The 18,280-nt window shown below is 44.3% G+C and overlaps 4 protein-coding genes across 7 annotated transcripts; 2 read left to right on the top strand and 2 right to left on the bottom strand.

Moving 5' to 3' along the window:
- Positions 1–220: 220 nt before the first annotated feature.
- rnf10 (ring finger protein 10) lies at positions 221–5,399 on the bottom strand. The gene is made up of 17 exons (XM_011615461.2): positions 4,869–5,399; positions 4,302–4,483; positions 4,014–4,213; positions 3,846–3,936; positions 3,418–3,602; positions 3,200–3,336; positions 2,966–3,120; positions 2,733–2,861; positions 2,440–2,662; positions 2,227–2,360; positions 2,021–2,138; positions 1,841–1,942; positions 1,630–1,764; positions 1,440–1,531; positions 1,308–1,365; positions 1,058–1,222; positions 221–952 (listed from the first exon to the last, which is right to left on the bottom strand). The coding sequence occupies exons 1-17, from the start codon at positions 4,960–4,962 to the stop codon at positions 879–881; spliced, it is 2,274 nt and encodes a 757-aa protein (XP_011613763.2). The 5' UTR covers positions 4,963–5,399; the 3' UTR covers positions 221–878.
- A 165-nt stretch (positions 5,400–5,564) lies between these two features.
- rnf181 (ring finger protein 181) lies at positions 5,565–7,278 on the top strand. The gene is made up of 6 exons (XM_003974576.3): positions 5,565–5,797; positions 6,189–6,296; positions 6,371–6,507; positions 6,608–6,723; positions 6,808–6,882; positions 6,959–7,278. The coding sequence occupies exons 2-6, from the start codon at positions 6,211–6,213 to the stop codon at positions 7,016–7,018; spliced, it is 474 nt and encodes a 157-aa protein (XP_003974625.1). The 5' UTR covers positions 5,565–5,797; positions 6,189–6,210; the 3' UTR covers positions 7,019–7,278.
- A 1,467-nt stretch (positions 7,279–8,745) lies between these two features.
- Positions 8,746–13,536, bottom strand: LOC101075262 (transmembrane protein 150A-like). 4 transcript variants are annotated; one of them, XM_003974575.3, is made up of 8 exons: positions 13,453–13,536; positions 12,066–12,325; positions 11,927–11,974; positions 11,767–11,853; positions 11,239–11,306; positions 10,621–10,748; positions 10,373–10,550; positions 8,746–10,175 (listed from the first exon to the last, which is right to left on the bottom strand). In XM_003974575.3, the coding sequence occupies exons 2-8, from the start codon at positions 12,128–12,130 to the stop codon at positions 9,874–9,876; spliced, it is 876 nt and encodes a 291-aa protein (XP_003974624.1). In that variant the 5' UTR covers positions 12,131–12,325; positions 13,453–13,536; the 3' UTR covers positions 8,746–9,873. The 4 variants fall into 4 exon arrangements, with proteins under 4 accessions (XP_003974624.1, XP_011613761.1, XP_029685735.1 ...); XM_011615459.2 differs by having other exon boundaries at positions 12,066–12,344; positions 13,453–13,485; XM_029829875.1 differs by lacking the exon at positions 13,453–13,536 and adding an exon at positions 13,324–13,345.
- A 2,403-nt stretch (positions 13,537–15,939) lies between these two features.
- Positions 15,940–18,074, top strand: LOC101073031 (potassium voltage-gated channel subfamily V member 2-like). The gene is made up of 2 exons (XM_003974732.3): positions 15,940–17,142; positions 17,766–18,074. Exons 1-2 carry the CDS (start codon positions 15,967–15,969, stop codon positions 18,018–18,020), a joined length of 1,431 nt encoding a protein of 476 aa, XP_003974781.3. The 5' UTR covers positions 15,940–15,966; the 3' UTR covers positions 18,021–18,074.
- The last annotated feature ends 206 nt before the right edge of the window (positions 18,075–18,280 follow it).

Here is an 18,280-nt window from a genome sequence, read left to right as displayed (position 1 = left end):
TCAGTCGATTGAATATAATTTCAGGTAAAAAAAAAAAGTCTTGCTTTTAAAGAAAGATTTTAAAAAATTGAAATAGTATTAAATAAAGCAGTCTATCAATTTATTACACTTTAACAAAACGACTGAAATAAAACTCACCAACGCTGCCACCGCGTGGTATAAACCAGTATTACACCACAAAGACGATTACCGGCCGCCAATGCGAAATGAACACAATCGCTTCAATAATTGTGCATATTTTATTTCTCTTTCAGCATTCTCATGAACTTAAGTGAACTTCAGAGCCACTGGGAAGAGTTCCCAAATAAACCCCAAAACATCTCTCCACACTTTACCAACAATGAAATCAAACTCAATCTAAAGGTTAAGCACTCAACAGAAGATCAAACGGAAGCCGAATGGAGGGAACAAAGTGCTGATTTATGGTTTATCCAGGCTGAAAGACAGGATTTGATACAATACTGGTTCCTTGCAATGGTGTTTGAATACTTATGCTGTTAGAAATAATGGAGCGCAGAAATTCACAGAATCAATGCCACAAAGAGGTGAGAAAGTCAAAATAAATGTTTACTTTCATCAGATTTCATCTGTGTGATCTAAAAAACCTGGAAAGATTTTAAAAGGTGCCGCCTGTCTGCAGTTGGCTGACTGCTGTTACAGGCAGCACACAAAATCTATCTTTTCCATGTTTTAGAACCATCAGGTGGCAAAAAAAGTCCAAACACCACACAGCAAGAAGACAGAGCACCGACCATCCCGGGAAAAGAAAAGGAAAAAAAAAAAAAAGAACCTCAGTCTTCATCCTACAGAGATTAGAATTGAAGAATTATCTATGTGGAGGTTTAATATCAACTCCAGAAGTAGAGCTTCAGTGTCATCTACTTGGTGTGAACCATTGAAGTGCTGAAGAGAATCTTCTGCTTCTTCTTTTTCTTCTTCCCTCCTTTTTCATCTGAAAAAGAAAAAAAGCTTAAGTATCAAATGGCTACAGACACAGGAACCCTTTTAGTTCCTGGGAGACCAGTTCTGAAACCACTAATGACAGAAGACGCCGGACCTGGCTCCACGACGGGCAGCGGCACCCCCACGGCCTCGCTGTCCAGCTGCAGCAGGGCCTTTTCAATGGCCTGACTGAAAGAGTTCTGGAAGCTCGGCACAGGAACCCGGTCGGACCCGTCGCTCTCTCCGTCGCTGTCTGCTGCCGGTGGAGCGAGCAGTTTATCTGCAGCACACGCATGACGGAGCCAGTGTCACAAAACGGAGGACGGCGATTAAAGGCGAGCAGCGCTGTAAATACACCGATTTACCCTTCTTGGGAGTCGCCCGGAGGCCAGCGTCTGCTCTGGCTTTCCCGTCTCGCAGCATCTGTGCAGGATAAACGTCATCGTGTACGCGGGTCGAGAAGCAGCGGTGGTTCTGTTTTCCTTTCTCGGACTTACCTGAGCAAACGACACGCAGTGGGAGTCATCCTCCATGCTGCCCACACTGGGGGCCAAACTCTGACCTGCCAGAACCGGGAATCTCGACCCATCTGCGAGGGAAAAAAGATGTTTAAATATTGCATTTTCACCTCACTGCACTGACTTACTGGAGCCTTTTTGGTGCATGGAAGAACTACCGACAGCTCACCAGAAGGACTGCTGCTGAGGGGTGAGGGGGGGTCCACTGTGAAGGCTGGCTGCTCCGGGGGGCTGCTGTTGTGAGGAGGAGACCCGAAGGCTGGGAAATGCTGGAGGTTCTCTAATCCGATATGGACCTCGGGATCTGTGAGAGACGTGGTTCCACAGGTGAGTGCAGGTTCTCTCAGGCGTGCGTTCAGGCCTCTGACATCGTCGCTTACATTTCCCCTGCTTCTTGTTCTCCTCCATCTCGATCCTCTTCTCGCGACGCTTCTCCTCCCTTAACTTCTTCTGCCTCATGCGCTTCCGCTTCTCCAGCTCATCTGGCAACAAGACGCTCGTTAGACCTTTAAAAGGACGTCCGAACACACACACACTGCCGGACGGAGCACTGTCCATACCTGCAAACGTCTCCAGAGTTTCCTTGGACAGAACCGGCGGCTGCAGCACCAACTCGCAGATGCTGAACTCACAGGTGAGCGGCAGGTGAGCCAGATAGCGATGTCGACGACGGATCTCCTGCAGCAATTCCAAAAGGCGCATTTAAAAAAAAAATAAAGGAGCGTAGGGAATCAGACTTCAGAAAGGGTTGGGTGTGGGTGCCGACCTCAGTGACCGTGTGCCCGACTATCTCCACCACCGCTGCGGTGATGTAGTCCGGACTGGCCTCCAGGCTGCCGTACTCACGCAGCAAACAGCGAATGTTCACAGGATGGAGGAACATTTGCTGGCAGTCGTCGGCTGGAGGGAAGCGACCAAAATGAGTCCAATGAGTTTCACCTCTTCTAAATAATGCTCATGAGGACAGGAAGGGACTCACCTTGATAGAAGTAGTAGTTAGGTCCGTGCACCACAGTTGATGGGGCCCGACCCGACTTCTCCTCAGCTTTCTCTAGTTCTGGAGTTGGATCCATCATAGCCTCTGGAGGTTCTTCTAACACACATTCCAGAATGTCTTGAGGTGAGGTTGGTGGCTCTGCAGGGGCCACTTCTGAAGCCGCCATCACAAGGTCATCGAAGGCAGAGGAGTACTCCAGCACCGCCTGAAACAGGGAGACGGGTTGGTTCAGAAGAACACACAAAAAGACTTCAGAAGAATAAGTTTACACCCACCTTGGAGCTGCTTGTCTTTGTTGGGACGTCCACCACAGAAGAAGACTCTTCCTCCAGAGTAAGAGATGACATCTTGAGAACATCGGGGGAGTTCACCTTCTGCTGCTTCAGCAGCATTTCTTCTCGCTCCTGGAATTCCAACAGCAAATCATTCGTCTACTCAAATAAACTAAATGATGGCTCCATTTTCCTCAATCTCAAGATTTGGTTCTGTGAACACTTGCTGTTGCTACCTTCAGCAGGCAGAGGGCGCTCTGGATGAAGCAGCCCTGAGCATCGTCTTCCAGGCTGAGCTGCGCCTGCAGGACAGCCTTCTCTTCCTCCACCATCCTCAGAGCCTGCGACGGCGAAGTCAACAGCAGCTTTGAATACGGGCTAAGACGAGTATCTGGGGAGGGGAAAAGTCACGTTGGTGAAAGAAAAAAAAACAAATTGCCCAGAAGAGAAAAGGCGTTATGGTCTCTCACCTCCGAAGCGAACTGGTTCCTCTACCTTCTCCCACTGAGAGCTGGGCATTGCCACCAAAGAGCCCTTTTCCCTCCTCATCAGACGCATGGTGATTACATCACCAACTACATACTGCCTGGTTTCCATAGCGACCACACTGAAGGAGCAACAACAACAGGTCATTGTTTTGATTGGTCCTTCTTTCTACGTCCAGATATTGGGTTTTCATCTGGTCTACCTCTTCAGGTCGGCTGTGTGGACGGCCTCGTAGCAGATGGGGCACTTGGACCAGCTCTTGTCACTCAGACTCAGGTAGTGCAGCATGCACGGCCAGCAGAAGATGTGACCGCAGCGAGTGATGCGCGCGGCCAAGGGTGGGTACAGGCAGATGGGGCACGATGGCACCTCATGGCTGTTGATGCGCTTCACACACACATAAGGTGGACGTTTGTTAAATGCACAAGAGTTTAAAATACTTTTATCAACTCTAGTTCACCGTTAATTCTAGGAGGCAGACTGATGGGGTCTGACAGGTCGCATACTTAGAATCTGAGATGAATACATATTAATGGAGATGAAGCCTTAGCTGTGAAATTTCTAAATTGACTGTGAAATTGCTCTTGCAGAGCACTCAGTAAAGTTCTGGAGTTTCTGGAGAGCACTCACCACTTGCTGCACACAGTCCCAGTTAACCAGGGTGTCTGGGTCAGTGAAGTGAGCCTTGTAGTCCTGCTCATCATTCACCACAAACTGGCAACTGAAACACACAAAATGCCCAAAGGTCACATTTTTAGGTCTTGTGGTGTGGGGAGGTGGGTGTGAACGGGGGCTCACTTGGCCTGTAGGAAAAGTTCCTTGTTGAAGGGTTTGTGTTTGTGGCCCCATTTGTTCCGGTGGCCCCAGCAGGCATGGCCTCCATCTCCACCGTTCCCTCCACGGGGTTCAAAGGTGAAGTTCAACAAGTGATTCAGGCTGATTTTTTTGGGTCCAGCAAACTGAGCCGGGCTAAACTCGGCCCGGCGTGCCTCTGCTACCTGCAAAAACAGAAAGTACGTTTTTCTTTTTTTACATTGCAGAATGGATGGATGCTGAACTTGAAAAAGTTTTGAAATCCCAAATCACCTCCTCACGTCGTCCTCCACCTGCAACTCCATACTGTCGCCCACCTCTCTGAGGGGGTCTCTTGTCAAAATTCTTGCCTTTCTGTGAATTGGTGCGGCGAGGGCCAGGAAAAGTGTCGCTTTTGGGAAAGGAGGGCTCACGCTTGCGGCTGTAGCGCTTGGAGCCTCCATTATTTTTGCTTTCTGAAATAAGACAAAGATAGTGTAAATGAATAAAAGTCAACTCCGCTTGAGTCCAACCGTGTCTCACTGCACATGCATATTTGTATATTAGTCAAAAACAACGACGTTAGTCCTCAAGATCACACTTCTGACTTTTCTGAATGTGCTTGTAATGATAAACATGGTTGTGTCTTAATTTTAAACAGCTGGCGATACATGGTCACGCTAAAAACAAAACTCTTCTGTGTGAAGTGGCACAAATGGGCCAACGTTATCTCAGCTTCTCGTTTCCCCCTGAGTGTTTTGACAGCGACGTCAGGCTGATAAACAAGCCGCGCCACAGGGCCCCGCAGGCCCGCTGGTGCTAGCATGCTATCCGGGATCCACATATGTGCAGAGGGTTCACCTGTCTTGGATTTAGTTTCGCCCGGAATTGGGCCTGTGGAGCTGGAACGGGGTGGGACCTTGGTGCTGGTGTTGCTGTTGGCGGTTTTCTCCATGTTTGTCTCCGTGCAGTGAGTGGTGACGAGGCCGAGCTCCGGGTAGAGAGCCACCGAGCTCTCCGGTGCCAGACAGAAAAACGGAGTCACAAAACGGGCTGCGGTGAGTGCGGCGAAGGCCGTGAATCATTTCTTTCAGACGCGGGGACCCCATTACGGCGACATCTTGATTACAAAGCCAAACGAGAAAAAATAGAGACACGATTCGAGCGTCTCAAGTTCTGCAGCACTTCTAGAAGAGAGGACGAAAGCTCGCCACGCGGGGCCCCCCGACCGTCAACTTCTTCCTCGTAAGGGAAACCAATATGAACTTTCCAACCTTTAAATGTTTCTGAAAGCCAAAGAAATAATTTTAAGACAACACAAAGTGTTGCAGCACAAAAAGTAGACCGACTTAGGCGAGCCTGCACTAATGGCGACGGGTCGCCAAGTACGAACCGAAGGAACCCGGATGTAGCTTGTCCTGCCACTGTGTAGTTTAGTAGTGCAGCGAGGCATCTTGGTTAGTGTAGTCCTCAATTACACGTCTTTGATAACGTCCACCCAAAAATAAAAAAAATAGATTCGTTTGTTTGTTCTAAGAAGAGCAGTGTATCACCTTTTGTGTAGTAGTGAACTTATGTTTGATTTGATTTGATTTTTGATATTTTATATAAACAGACACTGCTGTAGGAATATCTTTTTAAATGCCACCGATTTGACCTCTTAGCCGCTGGGTGGCAGTATTACCACATTCTCAGACTACGTTCCAGAAGAAGCAGACGAATCAGAGTCGGTGATTGGTCGGTTGTAACACCGGAAGAATGACTTGATTATTGTTACACTAAGCTGTCAAGTAAGTAGAAATAACTTCTGTTACTAGAAATATTTTACAGGGAAGCTGTTCATTTTTTTTCCATTATATTTAACTTGAGTGATTTGTTAGATCGATCAACCTTTATTTTGTTTATTACATTTCTTAGCTTCATGGGTTTCTCACTAATATCGGCTTTATTGCTGAAGGTCTACTCCAGAAAGTTTCCTACCGTTGTTTTTAACTTCCTTCAAGAAAAAAAACAATAAAGATAGCAGACTTGCGGTTCAGTAATCATTAGATAGTTCAATTAATCGTTTCTGCCACGAATTGACAAATAATTATCAATACCAGAAGGGCGTCTAGAAAATGAAATGAATCATTTTTCATCTGTGGGTTTTGCATTGACCGATTGTCTTCGTCCACTTGTCAGAGGACACTGACGTTTTTTTGATATGGCTTCATATTTTGATGAACACAACTGTGAACCCACCAACCCTGATGAGCAGTACCGGCAGAACGCACTCCTAGAACTGGCCAGGTGACCAATTCCCATAAGATGGATGTGTTGGTTGTTCAGGAGGAATCCCGGTGTGTAACTGACTGTGTCTGCAGGTCTCTGATGCAGGGCTTGGACCTTATGGACCCAGGGACCTTGGACCTGTCGGACTGGGACCAGCGTCTTCCTCCCCCAGCTGCTAAAGCTGCAGTTCAGAAGCTCACTGTGGTGATAATTTCTCCAGAACAAGCAGGTGACAGCCAATGACAGGCAGAAGAAACCATGTTCCATCTCGGAATATCATTGTGTGGTTTTAGGACGTGTTCCTTCAGTCTTGTGTTGTGTTTATACAGATAAAGGTCTCAAGTGTCCTGTGTGTTTACTGGAGTTTGAGGAACAGGAGACGGTTCGTGAGATGCCTTGTAAACACCTTTTCCACTCAGGATGTATCTTGCCCTGGTTAGGAAAGGTAATGTCAGTACGGTTTTTTTTTAGATATAACTTGTGGTGCCAGACATTTGACACAAAATGTTTTGCATGTTTTCTCTCCAAGACCAATTCCTGTCCGCTCTGCCGGCTTGAATTGCCAACGGATAATCCAGACTATGAGGAATTTAAAAAGGACAAAGTGAGTTCTTTCATCCTTTCCCTCTTGTTATGCCAGTATGCTGCCTGTTCAGTTGAATTCTGATTTTGTCTTGTAGGAGCGACAGAGGCAGAGGGAACACCGTCTCGAGGACCTGCATGGAGCCATGTACACGTGATGGCACCGTTGTTTGACAGCCCTGAGGAATATTTTAAATAGCAGAAGATATTATCAGATAATAACATGCTAATTTGACTTGGTGGGTTCAAAAGAAAGAAGTGAAATGCTCAGTTATATCCTGAAAAGGCTTTTAACTAAGAAGTTATTTTTTGTTTATGGACGTTGGTGAGGTTATTTTGTTTCATTTATTTTTGGTGCCTATCGCAGCAGTCGCAATGGATTTATTTAAGAAAATTAAACTGATGAATTTCAGCACACCAAGGTTGTTTGCATTCCCTGCTTAATTTTGAGTAGTTATTTATTATTTTATTAAATCAGACATTTGTCTCATTAGAAAATGTTAAATTATAATTTCTCTATTATTCTCTTCTGCCCCTCTTGCCCATGCCCAATATCAGTATTCAGAGCTACATTTCTTACTGTCGGCTGTTCTGTCAGTCACATGATGCATCATCCACCGAGCACGGGGTTGTGGGTCAGAACAAACCCAAAACATTCTGATTTATATCCAACTTTTTATGGGATGTAAATCGGAATATCCTCCCAGGGAATATACATGTTTCTGGTGTGTAAGACAGGGCCAAAGATGTATGGTAAATGTGACAGAGGCAAACTGTAATACTTTCATTTTTATTTCATATTTGTATATAAATCTCTGTCAAATGAAATACTTAAATGACAGACAAATCATACATATTTACAGATTTTATAAAAGAAACGAAATCATCTGTGGACTTGCATTTCAGATCAGAAAAGTGGGGCTTTTATAGATTTTTGTTTAAGACATAATGAGGTTAGGCAGTCTTTCTAAAGTGAACATTTCAACAGAATGACAAATAAATTGTGCATTTTTGAGCAGTGCTAAAAAAAAAAGATGACTAAAATCATGCGAGCTGCCATTTGTAGTCGTGTGTTGTGGCGTTAATACCACATGATAAGAACAGCTGAATGAACACAACAATGTCAACATGATGAGCTGAAACAGTTCAACGGAGGCTTCCACTCGGGATTTTTGGCAAATGTAGGATTCAGAGAGCTTAATAAATGAAACAAAAATCACCAAAGGAGCAGAGTTGAGAAGCTGAGAAAGGCTAGTGAGGGAGATCCATCCCATCTCCTGGTAGATGTGAGAAGAGAAGGTAGAAAACCACAAACCAAAACAATTCCAGAAAATAGCTACTGGATTTAAGGTTCAACCTGGTATAAAGACAGAATAGTTTGTTTTCAGCACATTTTCAACATGATTTTCAGTTACTAACGAGCAGGATGACAACAAACAGCATCTTAAACCTTTGTGTCAGTTATTTTCCAGTTGTGTGGGAGTGTGTTTTTTTGAGTATTGTTAAATTTCTAAAAGAATTAATGCCGGATTCATCTCTGTCCATGCAAGCATCAGTGAAGCAGTAAGGACAGGATAGTGCTTTAAACCTGAGTTTAACTTTAAGCTTTTATAATGTGGTAAAATTTAGCTTCCTGATGAAAGATGGGCGACGTGACGCTTCTCACCCTGGCTGATATCCAGTTAAACACAGCAGAAAGTTTGATTTCTGTTCTTTTTAAAAGAAACAAATAAGATAAATTAAGTCTAACCTAAATCATCTAATGCAGATGTATCACTTTGAAAAGGCAAAGGAATTTATCAAAACCCTACATATATGACACAAATAATCTGATTTCTAGTCTGAAAAAACACAAATAAAAAAGAATAAATATGGAAAGTTCTCATTCTGCTAACTGGTTCCAGGACATTTATGGCACCAAGTTTATGAGCATCAAATTCAGTGAAGGCTAAACATTGTCAGAAAAATCATTCCGAATAAGGCTTCCACGATTCCAGTCTGGAGTCAAATCACCATGGACAAGAATTTAGAAATTACTTCTTTTTTCCCTCTGGGAAATGTTCATAAGTCACTGGAAAAAGGTGTTAGTGTGTCTTGAACAGTTGCTGAGTATTGCACCGAGAAAGGCATTAAAAACTCCAGCAGGACAGAAACGCTCTCAATTGATCCAGATTAATTGTCCACAGCAGAACGGGTGGACACGGTCGCTACAGCCGAGCGGACCGTTTTCAGACTAACAAAATCCACCAACCTGCTTTACTGTCAGGGGGGACAGAGACCAAACGGATAACTTCGCAGACATTCAGTGTTTTACTGTTAGACTAACTCAGATTTCTCATTCAAAGTGTGTCGTGCAGAAAAATAAAGGCCTAAAGAGCTGAAAGATGTGAGCACAGTCAGTCAGGATGGGGGAACCAGGCAGCCAGTGTGGGGAACCAGTGAGGAAAACCAGTGATCCCAGTAGTGATAAGTGGATCAAATGACATCACGGGAGAGTAAATGTTAGCATTAATCGTCCAGTGATCAATTCTGAGGAGGAATTTAAATTTTTTTCCCCCAATATTTGAAAAGAATTCTGACTTGAAATTTAAAAAACCTAAATTTGCCTAAATTTTTTTTTTTTTTTTCATTTTGTTGAGTTGGAAATCTCTCCCTTTTCAACCATGTTTGAAACATTCTGCCTTTATTAAGACAATCCGATTCTTGGCCAGAATTTTGAGGCTTATTTTAGTTAATTTCCCACTGAATTCTGACCCTGGATCTCAGAATTTAAAGAAAATAAAGAGCTGTACTCAAATGTCATTAGTATAAAACCAGTGCTGTGATCCACAAATCACTAATGTTGATTATAAAACCATTAGAAAACACTCATAAGATGGGTTTTTGGCTCTCCCTGCAGAACCCCGGACATGTGACAGATGTGGCACGACTGTCGTGATACACTCCTTTAGTGGACACAAATAAAAACCATGATGATGACCTGGTGCTGATCTGTCCTCCCCCACACATTAGGCTACAACATGGCTATACTCTCAGGAGTGCAGTTGAGATGTGTGGATGTGCTGCTCCCCCCCGGGGACTTCAGGCCTTTTGTGGCCCCACCCAGAGTGGAACTCCTGGTCCTGGAGCCCATGATGATCCCTGAGCCGTGATGCTGGCTCTGCTGCAGGCCGGCCATCATGGTCTCACTGGTGACGGTGCCAAACTCATACGTGAAGGTGCCGTAGAAGACCAGAATGTCCACGGTGAAAACCCACTCGCAGATGGCTGCAGCGTGCTGCAGGATGAAGCTCTCATGGACAAAGAAAATACCACCTGAGAGAAGGTGGAGGTTAAGGAAAACAGAACCCAAATCCTAAGACTGTTAAAAGCAGTAAAAGGACACACAGCAGCCAGTTAGAAATGATCACAAACATCTACAAATAAACACAAACATCGAGTCTTTATCTTGATTTGATGTTAAGGTGATAAACGGAATGCTTTCAGACTGGTGTTCAGCTAGTAAAGGATACTAAGGACCAGGGACACCATAGCACCCAGAGTTAGAGCCACCCTGAAATGGGCCATCCAGTAGTCCAGCGTGGTCACGGCCACTCGGTAGGTGAGGACACATTGCAGGCAAACGAACAGCAGCCCGGCTGGGAACGCCACGCCGGCCCCCACGTAGTGAAGTGACTTAGCGTGATCGACCTGACGCACAGAAGCAGTCAGAGAGGCTACCAGCAAAAAACAGCGGCATTCTGAAGGTGTGTTCATTCACCTGGAAGTTTCCCACCATCACCAGGCCCAAGGCATTGGTGCAGCCCGACACCAGGGCGCTGGTGTTGACCCAACACTGGTGGCTGTGTTCAATCACCTGGGCGTAGCGTAGAAGACACACCATCACCACTGCAGCACACAGAGGTATGATAAATGACACAAATATGACAGCAAACTAGCATCAAGCTTGAGATTTACATTGAAAATTGGAATAAGGGCAGAAACTACAGATGTCAGATCACGTGGACAGCTGTTACTGTCGTCTCGGTGGATGCTTTCAAGTGTGCAGTTGCATAAGAGGGTATTTCCAGAGTCAACATATCAAGACAGGAAAGGTCAGACTGATTTAAATGGGAAAAACCTTGAAGGGTGAAAAAAGAGGGCAGAAGAAGAGCAGACGGAATAGGAGAGATTGAGTCATTTATTATTGATTAGAGAGCAGAGACTGTTCCCAGTCCTGCATTCTTCCTAATGGGGAAACATTCACTTATCTCCCTCGCAAAACACAGACACGGGCAAAGACTTAATAATCTGGTCAGCAATTACAAATACAAAGATATTTTTAGCATGTAATAATATTATGATAGTAACTAGTGGAGAGGAGTAGCGGATGTCTTACCCATGAAGGCTCCCACGTTGCCAATCAGGCTGAACAAACAACTTTCTGGAGGGTATGAACCACATTTACTGTAGCAGAAAGAGACGAATGAGCTGTCGGCAGCAGAGTAACATCTCCAAAAATACACGACATGTGTCATCACAGACTCTTCACCATCTACAGTACGTGGACCAGATCATTGGGGTAACAGTACAAGAATGCTAAATATGTCCTCCCCTGTTCTGCCATGTCCCTTTCCCCGTCCTCCATTCTCAGTGGAAGCTGTTGTCTGTTCCAGGTCATGCTCATCTACTCAAAACCATCAGTGTTTGTCGATCTAGATCCACGATCAACCTGTTGTGTGTGTGTTTCAGTAGAGATAGAACACACAGACTGGAAGATGACTGCTCTGTTACATCTGTGTGCTGCTGCCATCTGTCCCCTTCATACATGAGGGGTTTGCAGACACAATTGCACCAGTGAATATGTGGATATGACAAAGGTGGTGCAGACTAACTCCTCACTGTATTGGCAGAAACAGGTGCAGACCTGATGAGGGGGATGTCCTGGATGGTGCAGCAGGACTTGGGGAATCCGGGTCGTGGCAGCTCCTCTGTGCACGTCAAATTGTAAGACCTACATCAGTGACACAGTGAGTGAAGTTGCGCGCTTCAGAACGAATTCATTTTATCAGAAAGAAATCTCGCACCAGTTCTCGACAGGACAAACGTGGTGATTCATCACAGCCATGGCGTACCTGTACGACAGGAAACACACCATAATCTATAGGAAATACAAAATTGAATGAAGACTCGTGCAGTTTCAGTACAGCTTCGGTGTGGACTCACACAATCCATATTCCTGTGATGGAGAAGGCAGAAAGGCTGACAGGCAGAACGATCCAGGCGGTCATTGGGCTGGTGAGGAGCTGGCGTTGTCCCAAGCATGGGTCGATTCAGGGACTTCAGACAGGAGAAACGACAGGAGGCAGGGGGACAGGGAAACAGGCTGGGGTGTGGGGGTCAATGACACACAGGGAAACACACTGGGGCCGACATGAGAGGAGAAATAAAGAGGGCGTTGCCACAGCTTGTCTGCTCCACAGGACCTTCAACACAGAACAAAGACTACTGAAGCGTAAATCATAGTTGTGTAAATATCTTTGCATTTGGTCTTTTTTTCCATTGAATGCTAATGTAGTGTTACAGAAACACACGCTTGTTACGTGTCAGTTTTGGAACGCCTTTAAGTCTGTTACCAAGAGAAACCTGGGGAACCACGGAGTGTCTAAAATGCCTTCCGTTGCGTGTTTATGTCCGTTTATATCTTCCTTTTCCCGATTAGTTGGGTTATGTGATTAACTGGTTTTGATTTCATTTACTGTGAATAATGTTGATTCCATGGGTCCAGATGGAAAAATATGACAACAAAGAGGCGAGCAGCAATATTCAAGTTTGTGTGGAGGGAAATAGTATCCCTGGGAAGGTAAAGGTCAAAGGTGCTGGACCGCCTGACCACTACAAGAAGGAAGAAGACATAAACTTACCAGATAAAGGCATTAAAATCAAGATTAATTTGGAAGGAACCACAATATATTCTTAAATCCAATATTTTGTATTTTTCTTTTTCTCTGAATGCCAATAATACAAGTGACTTAAGTTTACCCTCATCATATGTAGAATTATGTTACAAATGACTAGTAAATTCGTTTTGAAAACATTTTAAACAAGAATATCCAGCCTCGGGGATACATCAGACAGCTAACTGGGCTTTCACAGAATCCCAGCAGCTTTGTGTCGGTACCAGTTGTAGCTTGGAGGGCAGAACCGTAGAGATGCATCAGTAAACAGGGGCTCAGAACTGCCCCCACCTCCACCCGCAACCATTCAGGGGCAACGTCCGCCACTGTGCCACATATGTCCATCATTACTTTTTCTAAATGACCAACAATTTTAACACACCTACACACTTTCTAAATTCGTCCACATCCATCGAACAGACCACCGAAGCGGTCCGCTGTCCGGAAGACAGCGATCAGGAGCCAGGAAACTGCACCGCTAGCCAAGCTATCTTTAACCTTAGCTAACTGGTTAGCTCGCACTTTACCTGCTGTCCTGAACTGACACTTGGCCGCATCTTGACCGCCGCTAATCTGAAGCGATAAACCCCTAAAATCAAAGCAAACTATCGGGCAGAACCTGGACAGACGGTGAGGTTTAATAGGTCTGCACATACCTTCAGCACCACCTCGGTTTCCCTTTAAAAAAAAAAAGACGTTTTCTTTCGGCAAACCGCATCACTCACTTCCGGACCGGCTGAGATTTTCAAAATAAGTTGGCGACGAACGTCTTTAAGGAAGAATTATAAAACAAAAGTAATTGATTTCATGAAACAAAACATATTTCCCTCTCCTTTTCATGGTGCATTGCCCTTGAGCAATTTAGAAGGCAACAAATGATTATTATTTTTAGATATACCGTATGGTAGTAATACACGATGTAGATAAATTTGCATAATTTAGATTATTTAATCAAAATTGTTTCCCTTGTGGGGATTAATAAAGTTATCCAAATTGATCATATTGAGGGCAACTAGTTACATTTTCTGCACACCTTTTTTAAGGATTCTCAGAACATCAAGGTATTAGTGCCTTCCTCACAGGTTGGGTGATTTGGCATTTGCTCATCGATATGCAGTTTATGCAAAATGACATATCAGAAAAATACATCAAGCGTGTGGTCTGTTTCTGCTGCTCTGTAATATTTAGAGATAAATATCTGACGGGCAGTTTTATAGGCTGAGAAGGGGGATTATAACCTATATTCTTGTAGACTAAGCAGCTTTACATTTGATGCATAAATCTTGGGGCATTGAAGGGAAAACACAGATGATGAGATATTAATCCCAGTACAAAGATATCCATTTCCACGAATTAACTTTTAGTGTTAAGCATAAGATATTTTCTTTGATGTGACGAACATTCTCCTGCTTTAGGTTTTCAGCAGATGGGGGAAAAAAAGATAAACATTTATTTGAAATGAAATTTTATAACTTCATGTCTATGGTGAAGATGTTGATGTGAATAATCAAACTTGCCACAAAGCTTTATTATTTACATTTTTTTTAATTAACGTAATGTAATTTGACTGAAGCCACAATTATTCAGGACCCTGATGTGCACATGTCTCTGACATCATATACATGTACAAAATACATGTGGAGGAATTATTATCTGACAGATGTTAGCAAGCTCTGACAGATGTGGGTGAGCTATAACAGAGTGAGCACAAATCCTAAACTGAGTGCAATGTGCACCGAGTTTACTGGTGAATAAACATCTCTGAGAAGAGTTTTGAACATTTAACATTGTAATCTGACCGCAGGAGAACAATTAGCTGTCAAGAATGTCTACAAGTCCTTCGGCTCCACTATTCAGCACAGAACATGATTGATTATTCTGACTTTCTGTTGTGATTCTATGGTTTAAACCCATTTTAGCTCTTGTTCTAACACACAGTGTTAACAAGACTATCCTAAGCTTTGGAGCTCCGTTTAAATGCCTCTGCCTGAACAGCTTAATGCCTAAACTGTTTTAAACAGTCAGCTGAGGTGATCAGCAAAGTAAATATAAACACAAATTAGTTCAGTCTGGGAAATAAAATGTATGTATTTTCTTTTCTTGTTTTAAGAGTTTTTATTCACTGCAAATGATATATTGTATTATTTTGACAATAAGAGCATCAAATTGAATTAATGTCATTTGTTGGTGCAATAATGTCACCAAGGGGCCTTGCAGAGCACCAAATCAGAAGACCTTAATCCCTCAAGCAAAGCTCTGGTCAATGCCTTTAAGCATTAAGTCCATTCAGATAAATCAATAATGCCACATCTGTATTGATATCTTAGATTTGAGCGTGTGGCCTTGGTTCAGTTCAGGTTGTAAAGATTCCTGCGCCCTCTCCTAATCAGGAAGTAGGTTAATACTTAAAGCCTTTATCCTCTTTTATGCATCCACCTGCCTCTCTTGACCACCTCCCTCCTCCTGCTGAGGAAGCTTAAGGCACTCTGATGACCAACACAATTTAAATGCAAATTTAACAAAGGATCAACCAAAAGTATACATTTCAAGATGAAAAAAATCTGCAGCACAATTATCAAGTGGGCAAAATAAAATGACAGCATGTTTCTTAATGCTTCTTTAAGTAATCTGTGGGGATTTTCTAAAGATTATTATACTGTAGATTTCTTACACATTCATAACTGAATGGGATGTAAATTAATTGCGTGAACTGTCTCTTCAATCAAAAGCTGCAGACGCCATAAACTCAGTAGTTTGGAAACATGGATAACTTTAAAAGAAGCTGACTTCATGGTTGGCATGTGATCAAATGTGCCACACCACTAGCGCCATTTTAGCCAGGCAGATCAGTGAGGGATAATAGTATTTAGATGTCCTGTAAGTACATGGATCCTCTCAGTCAGCAACATTAACGGGGCCATAAGGCATCCTGTTCATGTACTGATGTAAAGGGGATATTAGGCGGCAGTAATGCCAGCCGGTCTGAGCGTTCAGCCTGCCACGTAGTCTGGGGGATCGACATGGGGAGCACCAGCAAGGTGGCCAGCTTTTGGAACAGGAGGCAGAGTCTTTTCCCCAATTACAAAGTGAGCGACACCAGTGTTAGCAGAAGGTGCTCGGAGATTGCTTATCCACTGGCCAAGGAGAGCTGCGTGAAGACATGGAATTCGATGCAAGATCTGAGCAAGGACATCTATGACATTTACGCCGAGTACGAGAATGAAGATGAAGATGATGTTCCTCACAAGCCAATTTCACCTTCCAAAAAGAATTACATGATCAACATCAATGTCGGGGGGAAGCCCTACCAAATCGCTTACAAGACGGCTGCCAGGTACCCAAAGACCAGAATAGGACGACTGGCCACCTACACGGACCACAACATGAAGCTGGACCTGTGCGATGACTACACAGTCACCAATAATGAGTACTTCTTTGACAGGGATCCGGACGTCTTCCACAGCATCTTTAACTTCTACAGGACTGGAGTGCTGTGGATCAAGGATGAGTTGTGTCCCCGCAATTTCCTGGAGGAGATCAACTACTGGGGTGTGAGGATCAAAAACACCCACCGCTGCTGCCGTATCTCCTTCGAGGAGAGGCAGGACGAGCTGAATGACCAGCTTAAGATACAGCGAGAGCTGGAGGCAGAGGTGGAGATCGAGGAGAACGAGGAGCTCTTTCATGACATGTTCTTGGGCCACAGGCGCCGCGCTATCTGGAACCTGATGGAGAAGCCCTTCTCATCAGTAAAAGCCAAGATAATGGCAGTGGCCTCCAGCCTGTTTGTTCTAATTTCTCTGGTGGCCATGACACTCAACACAGTGGAGGAGATGCAGTATAGGACTCACGCAGGCCAGCTCAGTGGTAAGACCTACTGGGAGTATGTGGAGTCTATGTGCATCGCCTTTTTCACCATGGAGTACCTTCTCCGCTTGATTTCCACTCCTGACCTTAAATCATTTAGCAGGAGCATGCTCAACACCGTGGATCTGATTGCCATCCTGCCACAGTACCTGCAGGCCGTCCTAGAGTTTTTTGACAGCGATAAAAACTATATAAAGCATGAGGCAGACATGCAGGCCGTTGGACAGGTGGGGAAGCTCGGCCAAGTGCTCCGGATCATGAGGCTTATGCGGATCTTTCGCATCCTGAAACTGGCCAGACACTCCACTGGCCTGCGTGCTTTTGGCTTCACACTGCGCCAGTGCTACCAGCAGGTGGGCTGCCTCTTCCTCTTCATCGCCATGGGCATCTTCAGCTTCTCTGCTATGGTTTACACCGTGGAGCACGAAATGCCACAAACAAACTTTACCAGCATTCCTCATGCGTGGTGGTGGGCAGCGGTGAGTAGCAGCAATGGGACACAAGTCGCTCCTCAATTCAAGAACAAGCTACATTTAACATGTGAATAAATGCAACTTGTTCTTATTTTTAATGCTTGTCTCTTGTTGTGAACAAGTCAGTTAGTAGCTTCTCCCTGTTATAATTACCATATGAAAAGGTTTCCATCCCAAACCAAAAATTTCTTTACCTCCTTGACCCACCTCACAATGTATGGGTGGACACTCTGAATTTTTTTAAATTCTAATTAGATTTACAGAGGTTCTTTGGAGAACCCACTTGTGGGTGAGGTGCTCCTCCCTTCTCCAAACAAACAAGAGTTGGAGTACATCCAGGAGCCAAAGAGAACCCACACAGACACTTTCCAATCACACAAATGTCTGTTCCTACAGAAAAGTACTTTCCAAAGAAACATTTGGGGCCCAACTGTTGAATATTTATGATTGGCCAGTTGTCAGGATTAACACTCAAAGGTGTGACCCACGGCAACATACATGTATGAAAAATCCCTTTCATCTTACAAATAATAACCTGTTTTTCAAAAGTATAAAATGACATCTGGGGATCCATCCTGAACGTTTCCATGAACAGGAAGCATCACTGACCGATCTCCTCTCTCCTCCAGGTCAGCATCTCCACCGTGGGCTATGGCGACGTCTACCCAGAGACCATCCTGGGTCGAATGTTTGCTTTCATCTGCATCGCCTTTGGGATAATCCTGAATGGTCTGCCCATATCCATCCTCTTCAACAAGTTCTCGGATTATTACTCCAAACTGAAGTCCAACCAGTACACATCTGCCCAGACGAAACGGGGAAGGATCCGATTCGCTGAGAGGACTATTCAAAGGCTTAGCCACTTCTTTGGAAATCACCAATAATATAGATGCAAACAGGCACCCAAGCGCACGCACGCACGAGTGTGCGCACACACACACACACACACACACACACACACACACACACACACACACACACACACACACACACACACACACACACACACACACACACACACACAATTCTGACTTCAAAATTGAAAACTGTAGCCCTTGAATTTGGAATTCCAATGTGATTTTCTTTCCCTTCCATCCTTTTATTCATGAACAAATTTAATGCCTAAACAAGTGATTTTTTTAAA

The sequence above is a fragment of the Takifugu rubripes genome, chromosome 21 (assembly GCF_901000725.2).
Source record: "Takifugu rubripes chromosome 21, fTakRub1.2, whole genome shotgun sequence".
In the NCBI taxonomy this organism is placed as follows: Eukaryota; Metazoa; Chordata; class Actinopteri; order Tetraodontiformes; family Tetraodontidae; genus Takifugu; species Takifugu rubripes.
The sequence above is the reverse complement of the archived record's forward strand: the minus strand, read 5'-3'. Positions and strand labels throughout refer to the sequence as shown.